Here is a 14,144-nt window from a genome sequence, read left to right on the forward strand (position 1 = left end):
GTTGGTGCTGCAAGTCATCGACATTGCACCCAACATGTAGTACCTTGCTTTGTTATCATCATCCGTCCACCTTTCTAGAGATGCTCTCTGTTCAGCAGTCGGACGTGTTGGCATGGCAGGTGGGTCCTGATCCAAGACATGAGTCAATTTTTTGGAATCCAAAATAATTTTGTAGTTCCTCAACTAGTCTTTAAAATTGGATCCAGTCAATCTGTGGGTGTCTAGTATTTTGGTCAGGGGTTTAGAGGTAGACATATTTTCTATAGAGAGTCGAAAGCTTCTAGTTAGATTTTATAATCAAACTTAACCAATTTGTTTAGAGATTTTATTTTTAAACAAATTAGGCTCCCACTATTTTCTCAGATCCCTACACTCCTTTGGTAGAGATATAAAAATCTCTGTGATCAGTGATTTCTAGTGGGTGGTGCGGTCTCACCAACTGGCTCATCACCTCACCGAATAGTTATTGGTGATGGGTCAACTGATGAGTGGACAACTCTTGTCTAATGATTCTCTAATCATGGTGCACCCAAAACTTGGTCTCTAATTTATGAAGCTCACCATGTCCAGAATATTGCTCCAATCCTTAGTTAAGTCAGACCCACCATTTGCACGAACTAGATTTCTGATTGGGTCCCTCACCGTATCCAAAATATTGAGCCCAACCCATCCTCTAATTCATAGCATCCAATGCCTAATGGACATGGTTGCGTCTTTCCGGTGCAACTGAGCTACTGTAACCAGTCGAGAACAATCAACTCTGAGAAGGACCTACACATCCACAATGGTGGAGGACCTAGACTTAATATTTTCTTAGGGAGATTTGATTTAGGTCTCATTAAACTTGACTTGACATAGTCATAACAATTATAACTAACCTAGTGGCATGGGTCAGCTCAAATTGTTAGTCACCTCAAATCAGAACTGGGTCGACATAGACGGTCAGGTAAGGGAGACCGGTGGAAGGGATATGCCATTAACTCGATAAGAATGCATTCGAGTCGAGTAGCTCCCAATTAAGAATCAGTCGGTCGCATCTATCTAACTTACCTTAGACACCAAATTATCGAACCAGAACCAATTGGGTTAGCCTACAATCCAGACTCTAACCACTGAGCCAAATTAAGTCTTAACTTGATCGAGTCACATCTAAATGTGATTCGACCTTGACCCAGACTTAATCCTATTAGGCTGGTCAATTATTAGCTTTCATGATCTCACCTAACCAACTCTTGATTCGGTTTGATCAACCGCTAGACCTAATTAAGCTACCCAAGCCTGAACCCAATTTTATGAAAATGTCTTAGATATGAAATTCTCAATTTTAGAGCAAATTGATTTCATAAACTTAATTCATTAATTAAGTTTGGGTTTATAAATAAAACATGTAAAATAAATTCTAGGATTTCAGGATCTAGGGTTTTGCAGAAAAGTAAGTTTTGATTTCTGATTAAGGATGAATGTGCGGCACCCTTACACGTCATAAGAACACCCCATTGAATGAGAAGAGAGGGTCTTAAAATCCTACTTCGTTCTTATGACCGGATGGCCATGAGGAACATCTTAATCAGAAATATAAATTTAACTACAAAACTAGTTAGATCTAAATTTACATATCTCATATACAATTTAAGATCTAACTAATACATATTTTGCATACATCTCATGTATCAAAAATTGATCCAATTAACATGCTTTCAGATCTGATACATCACATATAATATCTAAAAAATAAAATTTAAATTGAACTATTCAAAATTAAATCTATTCTAGATAAGTTACTGGAACAATTCTACAACTAGTCTAGGCATGCAACAGATCAATTTTATGAAAAAATTAAAATTTTATTTTTTATTTTTTAATTTGATTATAACACTTATAACATCAAAAAAATAGAGAATAAATTAGATTTAATTTATATTTTAATCTCATTAAAATATAAAACTTAAGACTGTTCATGGATTCAACTAATCCTAGTCTAGTTATGCATCTCATGCATGTTAGATCTTCTTGGATTTAATTTTAAATATTTTGATTTTAGATCTTATCATATCTGATATGATATTTAAAATTTTTTAAATATTAAATAAATAAATATAAAAAATTAGATCTAAATTAGATCTGAAATAGAGCCAAAAATCTGACTCTGATACCAGTTGAAGGAAAAACTGCTTTTTTCCTTTGTAGGATCTTCCAGATTTCATCAAATCTGGGACAGAATAATTTAAAAATTTTATCCTATACTATTTTAGATCTAATATTTATTAGATTTAATTTTATTATCTGATATTTAAAAATCTAAAATTAAATCTAAAAGTATGAGAAGTATAGACATACCTCAAGGGTAATCTGATTACCTTGTAGATGATCTCAGCACAGCCCGAAGTTTTGATGTAGCCACACAAGCGCCTGGCCTCTATCGGTATCCACTCGAGCAAGACCTAGAATATCTTCTCCTCATGAATTTATACTCCAAAAATCAGATCTCTATCTGATTTGGAAGTACTTCAGAACTCCTTCTGAAGTTGGAGCAGCAGCCTTTCGAAGATGTCCTGCAGCCTTCCTGTTCTAAGCATCACCACGCCTTTTTCTTGCACCAGATGAATGTCCAACTCCTTGGATGTGAAGAAGGGAGATAGAAGAGTAGGGAGGATGTGGAGAAGAAGGGAGGGGGCAGCAGCTATTGGGTTTGGTGCATAAAACAACTTCTTTTTTTTTTTTAAAACCCTAGGCACAGAAGGGTTTATATAGACCCTATATGCTGCGCAGTGCCACATCATTCAATCAATTAAAAAATTCCAATAAATTTTGAAAAAATTTTGATTGGTTGCTTGATGTCATCTAATCACATCATATAAGAACCCAAGCCTCTATCTCAAAGTTGGCACCAACACTGATAAGGACAAAGAGAGGTTGGCGCCAAAGAGTCCAATCTTATCAAGACTCTCCAACCTTATCCATTTGGGGCACCCACTTAATCCAATTGGGCTCGCACCATTATCTGATTATGGTGCCCAATTTGATGTGGTTTGGCTCCACAAAAATCCTCCAATAAGCTCTTGCCAAGTGACCTTCAATTTAAGACCCATATGTCAATTTTTGACAAATGTCCTAAAATGAAATTGGCAGGTGACAGGAATTAGCAGGTGCTTGTCTTAAATTCATCTCATGAATTAAGACAATCTTTTTTAAACTGGACAAGCTTCATTTAGACTGAAAGAAACCTTCTCAAGATTCTCTGAATGAGTCAAATCACATTTGACTCAGTAGAGACAGAAAAGATTATACGAGGAGAAAGTTAGGCTCAATCGTGTGCTAGCACGATTTTCTTGAACCTAATTGGATCTTATCTAAATTAATTGGGTTAGCCTAATTGATGACATCCAGACCCTAACCCTTGTTTGTGTGACCCAGTTAGGTTCAATTCTGTATGGTAATGAGACATGTCGTGATCTCATCATCGACATCATCGAAACTTCTTTCGATGGACTAGAACTCTTCTGATTCAGACAATTAGAATGATCGATTATCAAGATCATTCTAATTGCTCCCAAAATCTATCAGTGACACCTAGCAGTATATGGTGGCAACCCATCAGAACTGAAGACGAACCTCTCAGTGCAGCTACTTGTGTGATTGAGTTCCTCTATCATGAGTCCCGATTGAATTAGGGTTAAGGTGAACTCGTCAAACCCAACATCAGTCATATGAATCAATCGATCGATCCGAGTCTGATGTGAAATTCCAATGGAAAACTTTTTTTTCATTATTTCACTCTGCCATGGCCATGGGCTTAAGGACTCAATCTTTCGATTACCATAGGACTACTCCTCTCATCTATCGAGGTTGATAGATTCCATCTTGGTGCGACCTAGTTCCTATAATTAATATACTACAGCCAACATATACCTCAAGATTTTGAATGGCTAGGGGATCGAGTTATGGTGTAGTCAAACTATAACACACTCAAGGTGAACTGTCGATGCACCTCAGGTCAAAGAATCAGACACACAACTGCAGCATCAAGCTAGTCATCGATGAGAAGGTAGACTTCCTTATGACTGCTCGAGATGGTCACACTCAGTACTCTCGTTCTCAACGAATATCTGTACTCTCATTTCAGTGTCTCCACACCATAGACTCAAAACACATCTATCCTAAGAAAGCGATCATACATCAACCTTCCAGATCGATCACCATTTTCGTGATGATCCTATGGTCAGGAGCTATTTATGGTCTGTGTAAGCCAAAGATACAGAATAGTCACTTTCTATTCTGCGCCACAGAGGTCGACCCCTGTGCAGAGGATGACCCTAGGGTTGATCTTTGTGACGAAAAATCTCCGTAACGACTAGTTTTCAGTCTGTTTGACCGTATTTAATGCTCATTTAAAGCTCTCCAACGACTCTAAACCTGCCTAGATTTTTCTCCAGCATCTATTGAAGATATAAAGATACTTAAAGGAGAAAAAAATATAAGAGATTCACGCATTCATTTCAGTCCTAAGCAAAAAAGCCCTCTTCAAGCAAAAGAAGCTTTCATTTCAAGTTCACCAATCCCTCAAGAGCTCATTCAAGTCTTCAACAACCTTGAGAAAAATCAGAAAAGCTTCCTCCTTGTTGTGTAAAGTGTACTTAAATTTTTATTTGCTCATTAAAGGAGCTAAACTTGTATTTCTTTCTCATTAACTCTTATACTCTGTTTTTGTCTTGATCTTTAGTTCTGGAAGGGTTCCGAAACTTGGATAGGTTGATCTAACCTTGAATCGAATTGTATTGGATTGGCTTGTACCCAAAAAATAAGTGTTCTAGTTTGGGATAACTAGAGTCGGAGGTATTGATATTGTATTCTTGTTGAATACGTTTTAGTGGATTTAAATTTCCAAGTAGAAGTTTGGGAAGTAGATGTAGGTGCAAGGTTGGCACCGATCCACTATAAATCTTGATTGTTTGTGGTGTGCTTACTTGCTCTCTATCTAAATTTTTTTATTTTCTTGCATTCTTGCATCTCATTTCTATACTTTGCTTAAATCACTTACTACATATAACTTACTTATTATTACTTAATCATTGTGGTTCTAAATTAACTTTAAAATTTCAGAAACCCAATTCACCCCCCTTTTTGGGTTGCATAGCTGGGCAACAAATGGTAATTCTGACACTCAAATATCATTCAATACATCTATAGACTACTCGTCACCAATAGATTATCTGATGTTGGACACCATCAACAAAGCATGGGCACAGATCTCTCTTCAAATAAGAAACTTCTCTAGCTAGCTTGGATGTCAATTACTTAAATCTACTAGTAGTATTTAGCCCTCATCACGAGCTCCAAAGGTTATCTGGCTCAAGCAAATACCTGCAATATGTCTATCCATGTGGGCCTCCCTTTGAATCAATAGGGATCAGATCCTTAAGCCACCACGATGTTGCGGCTAACAGACTGCATCCCAAGCTACAAAGTGTACTCTACTATTCCATCATGCATTCTATAAAGTTTCAAACTGGTTGCTTGAGTTTCATCAATGAAGATTTTGGAAGAATGGTGTTGGTTATAAGATAGACAGGGATGGAATTAAGGCAATATCACGACGGTAGCTCTACCCATTATGAAGAGTGACCTTGATTGCCATCCCTCAGATGATCTAGAATATTTTGCTCAATTATATTGTACTCTATCCTCTGCAATCTCCTTGCAGTGATAGACATACAAAGGTATCTCCACACCCTATCCGGCTCCCTGATCGTAAGATGGCCTTGATAGCATTCTTTAATTGGGGCTCAATATTTGGGCTAAAATAATTTGCTAACTTAGAGTAATTCACATTCTACCTCAAGGATGCACAATACATCTCCATGATTCTTTGGATAACCATTGCATTCTATTTTGTTGCTCGGACAAGAAGCATACAATTGTTAGCAAAAAAGAGGTTTGACATCGACTAGGATGTAGAGGCTAGTGTATAAGCATCTAGGATCTGTATCATAGAAGCAGCCCAAAAAGCTTTAGAAAAGGTGTTAGCACAAATAATAAAAAGAAAAGGAGAAAGGCAAAAAATTGACATAGTTCGACCAATGAGTCAAAGAAATCTATCCGCATGCTATTTATAAAAATAGAAAGGGGTAGAGTCTGTATGCAGCTAACCATCCATCTGATCCATATCTCATAAAATTCAAAACTCTCTAGAGGGTAATACAAAAAGTCTTAATTCTCGTGATCACAACTCTCTCCTATCGGGCTTGATAGCCATTAGATTGCATACAACATGCGGCTCTCTGAAAATCATGTATGAACTCCTGAGCAATAAAAATATCATCAGAGATATTGTGGCCAACCATAAAAGCACCTTGCTCAAGGTTGATGAGATGAGGAAGAATCATCTTCAATCTAATCACCATAATCTTCGTTATAATATTGTATAATATGATAAACAGACTGATAGATATATAGTGGCTGGGCTAGGAGGCCTCATATCTTTGAAATCAATATGATAAAAGTCCTTTTCCAAGCCCTAGACATTGAGGCCGTGCAAGAAAACTGGCAGATGGCCTTAATCATCTCATGCTAGGTAATGGCCCAATTTCTCATGAAGAAAAGAGAGGGAAAGCTATCTAGACCTGAAGTTGTCTTTTGCCACAGACCAAATGACTTCTTGAATCTCCTTAAATAATACCTGACTGACGAGGAAGATGTTCTCATATCCCACACCCCTATGGTTTGGTTGGGTGAAGGATGACAGCACAATCCTCTATTTCAAAATGAAGTATCTCATGCTAAATAGCCTTAGTGCAGTCAATTATTTGACCACTGTTGTCCCTTAGACTTTGAATGTTATTTTTCTGCCACTTGATGATCGTTGATTGGTGGAAAAATTCAATATTATTGTTCTTCTATTTAATCCACTACACCTTAGATTTCTGCTGCCAAAGGACATCTTGCTTACATGACACGGAAATGGTGTGTAGAGAGCTTCATCCTAAGGTCTGTCAACTCCTCTGAAGGCAACCCACCATTTTGATCCTTCTCAGACTAGAGATGGACAATTGAAGCTTCAATTTCCTCCAATCTCCTGAATATGTTTTCCCCCTCCTCTTGATTCTAGCTTAGAAGCCTTTGCTTTGTTGATTCCAGTTTACGATGACTCGATACATAGCATTGCCTCACATTAGAACCCTTCAAGCATGTTGCACAATGCCCCAATGCCATGGATAAGAAAGCCAAATCTTCTCAAAATGGAAGGGATAGTGAGAAGAAGCAGAGGGATCAATGCTAACCAAGATCGAGCAATGATCTCACACAATGCGGGGCAGGTGGCACACATGGTAGTCTGGAAAATGCTAGATCCATCTTGCCATGGCAAAAGCTTTACAAATCTTCTCCCAGACTCTTGCTGGATTTAGACAATTGTTATACTGGATAAATCTACATCCAGTGACGCCTAGATCAATCAAGCTATTCTCCTTAATAAAATCCTAAAACTTCTTTTTCTCAATTTTATAAGAGAAGATTGTCCCCTTCTTCTCCTGAGGCCCATCAGTGCAGTTGAAATCACCTGCCATCATGGAAGGAATCTTTTGTTAAATCAAATTAGACACCTTATTCCAAAGGGTACAGTGATGTCTATACTCCGTGCTAGCATACATGGTTGACAAAAACAAGGATCACCATTACATTCAGAGATCACCATAATAACTTGTTGATTACAATCGTGGAGTACAACATGGGTAGCAATATCTAATCTCCAAACTCCAAACTGTTTTAATAGCCCCGATAAACCTTGAGACTCAATAGCATAAAATTTTTATAAGAATGGAAAGTGGCGACCAACACGCTGAAGACTCCTGCTGAGAGACACATCTCAAATAAGATGTACATATTTGAAGTTGTACTATCCTCTCGAAGGAGGCCATAAAGGAGATTCAAGAATTGATCATTAGTTTCAAATCTAATAATTTATTTGATTAATAAATTAAATTGATCTAAAAATTTATTAATATGAAGTTAATCCTAACATATTAAGTAAATAATAAAAATTTAATATCAAATTGATCAAGAAGCAATTTAGTTCTTCAAATCTCCAAAAATATTTCTCTAAGAGCTACGTAAAACATCAAATATGTTTTATTGAAAATGATGAGATATCATATAAAGCACATTATATTCTTGAAATCTGGAACAACAGCTAATAGTCCAATCATCTTTCTCCTTTACTCTCCTTTTACCGTCTTGCAGGTAAACAACCTTTTCAGTCCAAATGGCCTGATTACACGTACCGTGCGGTGGGCACCTCCTCCCACATTAAAAAAGGAACCAAAGAAGGGACAAAAAAAGAAAAAAAAGGCACTCCACAAACACCCACCTCCCTTTTTTGGATGGGGATCCAATTCTCCATTCATTGTTTCTATCAAAAGGCCGTTGAGGGCCGAAGAGAACCCCACAAGCCCTGATCCTGGTATGGTCCCCCCTGATCCTCCCTTAAATGCCCTCTGGTTCTTGGGCAGAGAGACCCTATAGCCCTCTCGTATATTCAATTGCGAAACAAAGTTGACAGGTTTTAAGAGAGGGAAGGAAATGGTGGATCTTGGCGACTTTGGTCCATAAATAAGGAGGGAGCTCTTGCTCTTGGCTCCATTGGCTATGATTGCTCTTTAGATCTTGGGATCTTTCTAGTCTTGGCTTGGATTTAGAAGATGAGGCCAGAGGTTGGAGTTAGGCCAGGGAATGTGCCTGTGTACTATGGGGGAGGACACCTGAAGGCAGTGGAGAGGAGAGTGAAGGTAGCTGAAGTGGTGCTTAGGTGGGTCATCTTTGGGCTGGGAGTACTTGGTGCTGCTCTGGTGAGCTCTGACACCCAGGTCAGGGAGATCTTCTCCTTGGAGAAGAAGGCCAAGTTTACGGACATGAAGGCTTTGGTGTAAGCCCGTGGGATCCTTCTCTTGTTACCCATCAATTTATTTATGCTAGAGTTTTCTATTTTGGTGTTAGAATTTTTAGTGGGATGCTTTTCTCCAAAGTGTTGCTTTATTACTTTTTTCTAAAATAAAATGGTGCTAGTCTGTGATGGGATTATAATTTCTAGGAGATATCTTGGGTTGCAGGTTTCTGGTGATAGCTAATGGGATAGCTGCAGGTTATAGTCTAATCCAGGGGGTGAGGTGTGTGGTGAGCATGATTAAAGGGACTGTTCTCTTCAACAAGGCCTGGGCTTGGGTAATCTTCTCATGTGATCAGGTATGTTGTAAATTCTTTGGGCCAGAGCCTCTTCACATACATTGGCAGGCATTTGTTGTTAGGCTTGTGCTGTTGATAATTGTGCTTTTGTTTGTGGTGCACATGAATGCACATACCTAGGTTGTTAGAGGGTGCTGTAGCGTTTGGATTTCTAAGCACCAATAGCTAAGCATAGATGGCCCATATTCTCATAATTTTTGCCTACATTTAAGCACCGCGTCTACATGCCAACTTATCTTTGTAAAGGGCATCCCAGTGCACGAAGCTACCATGTAGCCTTGGAGGGTCAGATGTTTGCAACCTTATCCATGTACGCAGGCTGTTTCTTGGTTTCAAACTCATTACACCCAAGTCATAATGCAGCAACCTTATCATTCCACCAAGACCCGCACTTCCAACCGACCTTCATTGTAGGTCTTATTCCAACCAAACTTATGCAAGTTCTGGTCAGGAGTTTGGCACTAAAATGGTTGATTCGGCTTATAAGCTGCAGGTAGAAATATTTTACTAACTTGGATGTATAACAAAAATTAAAGATGCTTACTCTATGTAAGTGGAAATAAACATGACGCATGATGGTAGCTGTTTAGTTGATCAAAAGAATGCATATCGCTTCAATAATTTTGCATTGGTTATGTGTGATAGAGGAGCTCCATTACAGATGCAACTGCAATTAAATTGGATTGATTCTGAGCACCAGAATAAAGTGACTAAAGATAACCTAATCTCGAGCCATTTCCGGTTAGTTCATGTTTTAATTCAAAAGTTATAGAGCCATCTGATATTCCTGATAAGCTAAATGACCTAGGGGACAGGGGGAAGACCAAATCAAGCATATCTGAAGCCCACAAACGTGATCATAATAGATAACCTATTATAGTTAGATGGAAACTGACCCACAAATACATTGGCATTTCTGGACTAGACTAACATAGATTACCTTTTCTGTGCAAAGGAAAAGACAAAGTTTATGCAGATCATTAATAGCATAAACATTAGCTTCAAGATGCATGCTAGAAGTTTGATATGTTTCCAACAAAAATATGAGAAGCATAGGCAACATAAAAGTTCCATATGCACTTGAAATCCAAACATATGGTGTCAAGTCCTAGTCTTTTTCCGCCTTCTGTTGCCCTGTTGCGTAGCAAATATTAATTGCATCTCTCGTGATCATCATAACGAACAAATCCAAGTTGACATCATAAAAGGCCCCAGTGTAGCGTGGACCTTTCTTCATTGCTTGCATTACAACACCCAAGTCTATGCCAATCCCATAACTTGTTAGTTTATGGTGAAAGTGATATGGATAATATCCGTCCAATTTGTTTGTATCTAAATCAATCCGGATATGGACAGAAAATTTGAGAATTCGACTAATATCCATATCCGTTAAAAAAAATGGATATGAATATGGATATGGAGAGACAATTATCCGATCCGTATCCGAATATTCGAATCTATCTGTAACCCTATATAATTTTATATCGCATTTATTAATTTTTAAGAAAAATATATAATTGTATAAGTATATTATTAACTTGATTTATCATCTTTTTGTAATATCTTTGATTCTGTAGTCATAAAGTTTGATTATTCAATTTATATCTGTAATAATATTCGTACTTTTGGTATTTGAATTATATCTGTATCTGTTTAAAACAAATATGGATATGAATTTTTGTATCCAAATAATATCCGTATCTGTATTTGTATTCGTTGGAAAGAAAACAAATATGAATATGCTGGTATTTGATACGTATCCGATCTGATTTTAGCCCTACTTATTAGCCACATATTGGTGGACTGCCTGTTTTGTGTGGTGAGTAAACAGCATGTACCATGCAAATGCTAGTTGGTAGTGTGTGGTTGGACCTTGCAAAGGCCTTCTTGATGCTTATGGAAATGCACTTGATCTGAGATTCACATGCCTAACATTGCCCTCTTGCTTTTATTATGGTTCATTGGCATCATGCTACCTTGTGACACTGTTGTTATTGTATTATGCCTTGTACCCAGATTCTAGAGAACTTGTCAATTCTACCTGCAATCTAGTTATATTTCAAGTGCATTCAAACTTCAAATGTGAGTGGTGAAACATATTCTTGATGCTATTGATTGAAGGTGCTACCGTATATCAGTTCCTTCTTAGAACGTGTACTAAGTGTAGATGGTTGGAATACATCAAGCTACAATGTAGTCTGGCACTTCTGCATTTATTATGGTTCTCTGGCCTCATATTACAATTGTTATTGCTTCCTGCCATATAGCCTGAACTACAATCTGTTGAAAAATGGTGGAAGAAATAGACAGGATTTTCTTAGTCATGGGTGGACTAATCCTTGAACTTTATGATTGGAAGTGTTTCACAGAAATAAGTTCATATGATGTAGGCTTAGTTAATGACATAGCATGTACTGATAGCTTGTAAGAAGTGGCTATGTTTTATATACTGGCAAAACATATTAGTGCATTGGGAAATGTAACTTATTAGCTGGCATTTCTGTTTGATAAACTTGGATTAGTTTCTATTTGAACTTCATTCATGGTACTAGTTCATAGATTAGTAAACTCTAATGACAAGTGATCACCAGTCATGAAATAGGCTTCTAACAGAGTTTATCTCATTTCTATCAATGGAAGTCCCATCACCCTTGATGTATTATAAACCTGCCAACAAGCATTTGGTCAGCAGTAGATATTCTAAGTACTTTTTTCCTTTTTAACAAGTTTCCAGCCATGCTCATATTTCATAGCAATATGTTGAAACTTTCTAATAGTCATGTAATTAAAATGCAGATTCAAGAAAAGAAATACATGGTATTATAAATGTTATCATACTTTATGAACATAGTAAGACATGAAGACACCCAGAACAAAAAATCAAACTTCTACAATTTGCACAAAAGTTTGTTGATGATATACAAAACCACATACTTGGCAATCAGGATAATAACTCATGACTCTGTCATCAAGCTACATAAACACAATATAAAATAATTTAAATGTTAAATCATGTCGGTATCAAACGATGTGATTCATATGGTAAGGGAAGTTAGGCCATATAATATTTATAGCCAATATTTGAATCCCACTAATATTAATAGCCATGAAAATTTAAGAGATCAGAATTCATCAAAAATCTCTGATCAATATAAACAGAGAAAGTTACAAATAGTTTGGCTTCTAATCTTTCTCTGCATTATACCTTGTTTCAGGTGCACTATATAACTCCTCCATCTATCAACCTGTAATATTGCTCAAAAAAGAAGCTGACCATAGTATTGAGCATTGTGTATGGGCTGACAAATTCATTATCCACCCACTTGTTTTGTATAGTAGTGCATTATGATCTTTCTAGCGCTGGTTTTTCATTCTTTATCTTCTAGTTGTAGCCATAAAGTCAATCTAGCCTTCTGTTTCAATGGTGGGATTCCTGATAATAGTGGAATAACTGGAGGACTAATTATTACCTTTAAATTGTTAAAATTAGTGCTGGAAATAGGAAGGATAGGAAAAGATACGGAAATGGAACAGGAACTAGATTTTCCTTTGGTGGAATATGGACAAGGCCCTCAAATAAAGACAGCAGTTTTCTGCATTATAGATATAAGTGGGCTACTAGAAACCTTGTTCCCAGGACACATTGCCCAATTGATAACCCTACTTGACACTGACCAATTATCACGCAGAAGACCCAACCAAAATATGTAAAATTAAAAGAAGAAAACAAGACTTGGAAACATAATATTAGAGGATTTGTAAGCACCTGAGTGAGAGAGAGAGGATTCTGTATGTGTCCTCTCTCACATAATACAGCCTTTTTTATAGAAGGGTTGTGATCATGTGATCGTTCGATATCGAACAGTCGCCAAATTAAAAGAAGTGATCATTCAACCAATAGACACTTTCAGATAATAAAAATAATTTTAAAAATAAATAACACCAAGAAAAGTAGAGTTGAAAAAGCCAGTCGCTGCATGGTTAAAAGTCAAACAGTCAAAATACCTCTATCTATTTCTTAGTGTCATCGATTGAAGGTGATTTGCGAGTATGTGTTAGTTCTGCTTAGAATGTGTACTAATTGTAGATGATTGTAATGCATCAAGCTACAATGTGTAGTCTGGTGACATGGAGCTGGTCAGTTCTTACTATGGTGCCTCTGTAGGTGATGGCATATGTGACGCTAGCTGCAGTGGGTGCAGCAGCACAATCAGCGGTGCTTGGGGAGTTTGGACAGTCCGAGCTGCAATGGATGAAGATATGCAATCTCTATGGGAAGTTCTGTACCCAGGTTGGGGAGGGACTTGTGAGCTCATTTGTGGTTAGCCTTAGCATGGTCAGCCTCTCCGGTCTGTCTGCCTTCAACCTCTTTCGCTTGTATGGAAACAACAAAGGGAAGTGCAGCGGCAGTTGGTAGGTAGTTTCACTGGCTGCCCAAAATTTGGCATCAATAATAGTATCCTGCAAATCCTTTACCTTGTGCTGGTAAAGTGGTTAGCCTTTAAGAGTGAATGTGGGCTTTGTAAAATATGTGTGTAATAAATGAAAAGCATGATTCGAGATGCTATGTACTTTGGGGAGTAAAAATGCAATAAAGAACTCATCCAGTTCGTTTGGACCTCCAAGATATTGCCTTGATGATTCTCTGCGGCATGTTTGGAATTGGTTATAAGGTCTTCCTCCAACATGAAATTAAGGAGGAAATAACAAAATGAAGCAATTATGGTTTTCATGTAAAAGGTTGTCCGTAAACCATTTCTGTCTTTTTGTTGGGCTTATTATTTGTATTTTGGGTAGGCTCGCGTGAAGTAGTCTATACCGTACTAATAGGTGTTAGATATACATCTTGTAATACTAAGGCATATGTTTTCGAGTAGCAGCCTACGACGAGAAAGAACATTTCGAGTAGC

General features: G+C 37.4%; 1 protein-coding gene across 1 annotated transcript; it reads left to right on the forward strand.

Moving 5' to 3' along the window:
• The first annotated feature begins 8,500 nt into the window (after nucleotides 1-8,500).
• On the forward strand, nucleotides 8,501-13,859 carry LOC105035512 (CASP-like protein 2B1). The gene is made up of 3 exons (XM_010911097.4): nucleotides 8,501-8,917; nucleotides 9,102-9,234; nucleotides 13,400-13,859. Exons 1-3 carry the CDS (start codon nucleotides 8,694-8,696, stop codon nucleotides 13,649-13,651), a joined length of 609 nt encoding a protein of 202 aa, XP_010909399.1. The 5' UTR covers nucleotides 8,501-8,693; the 3' UTR covers nucleotides 13,652-13,859.
• Nucleotides 13,860-14,144: the final 285 nt, after the last annotated feature.

This window comes from Elaeis guineensis, chromosome 15, assembly GCF_000442705.2.
Source record: "Elaeis guineensis isolate ETL-2024a chromosome 15, EG11, whole genome shotgun sequence".
NCBI classification, from domain to species: domain Eukaryota; kingdom Viridiplantae; phylum Streptophyta; class Magnoliopsida; order Arecales; family Arecaceae; genus Elaeis; species Elaeis guineensis.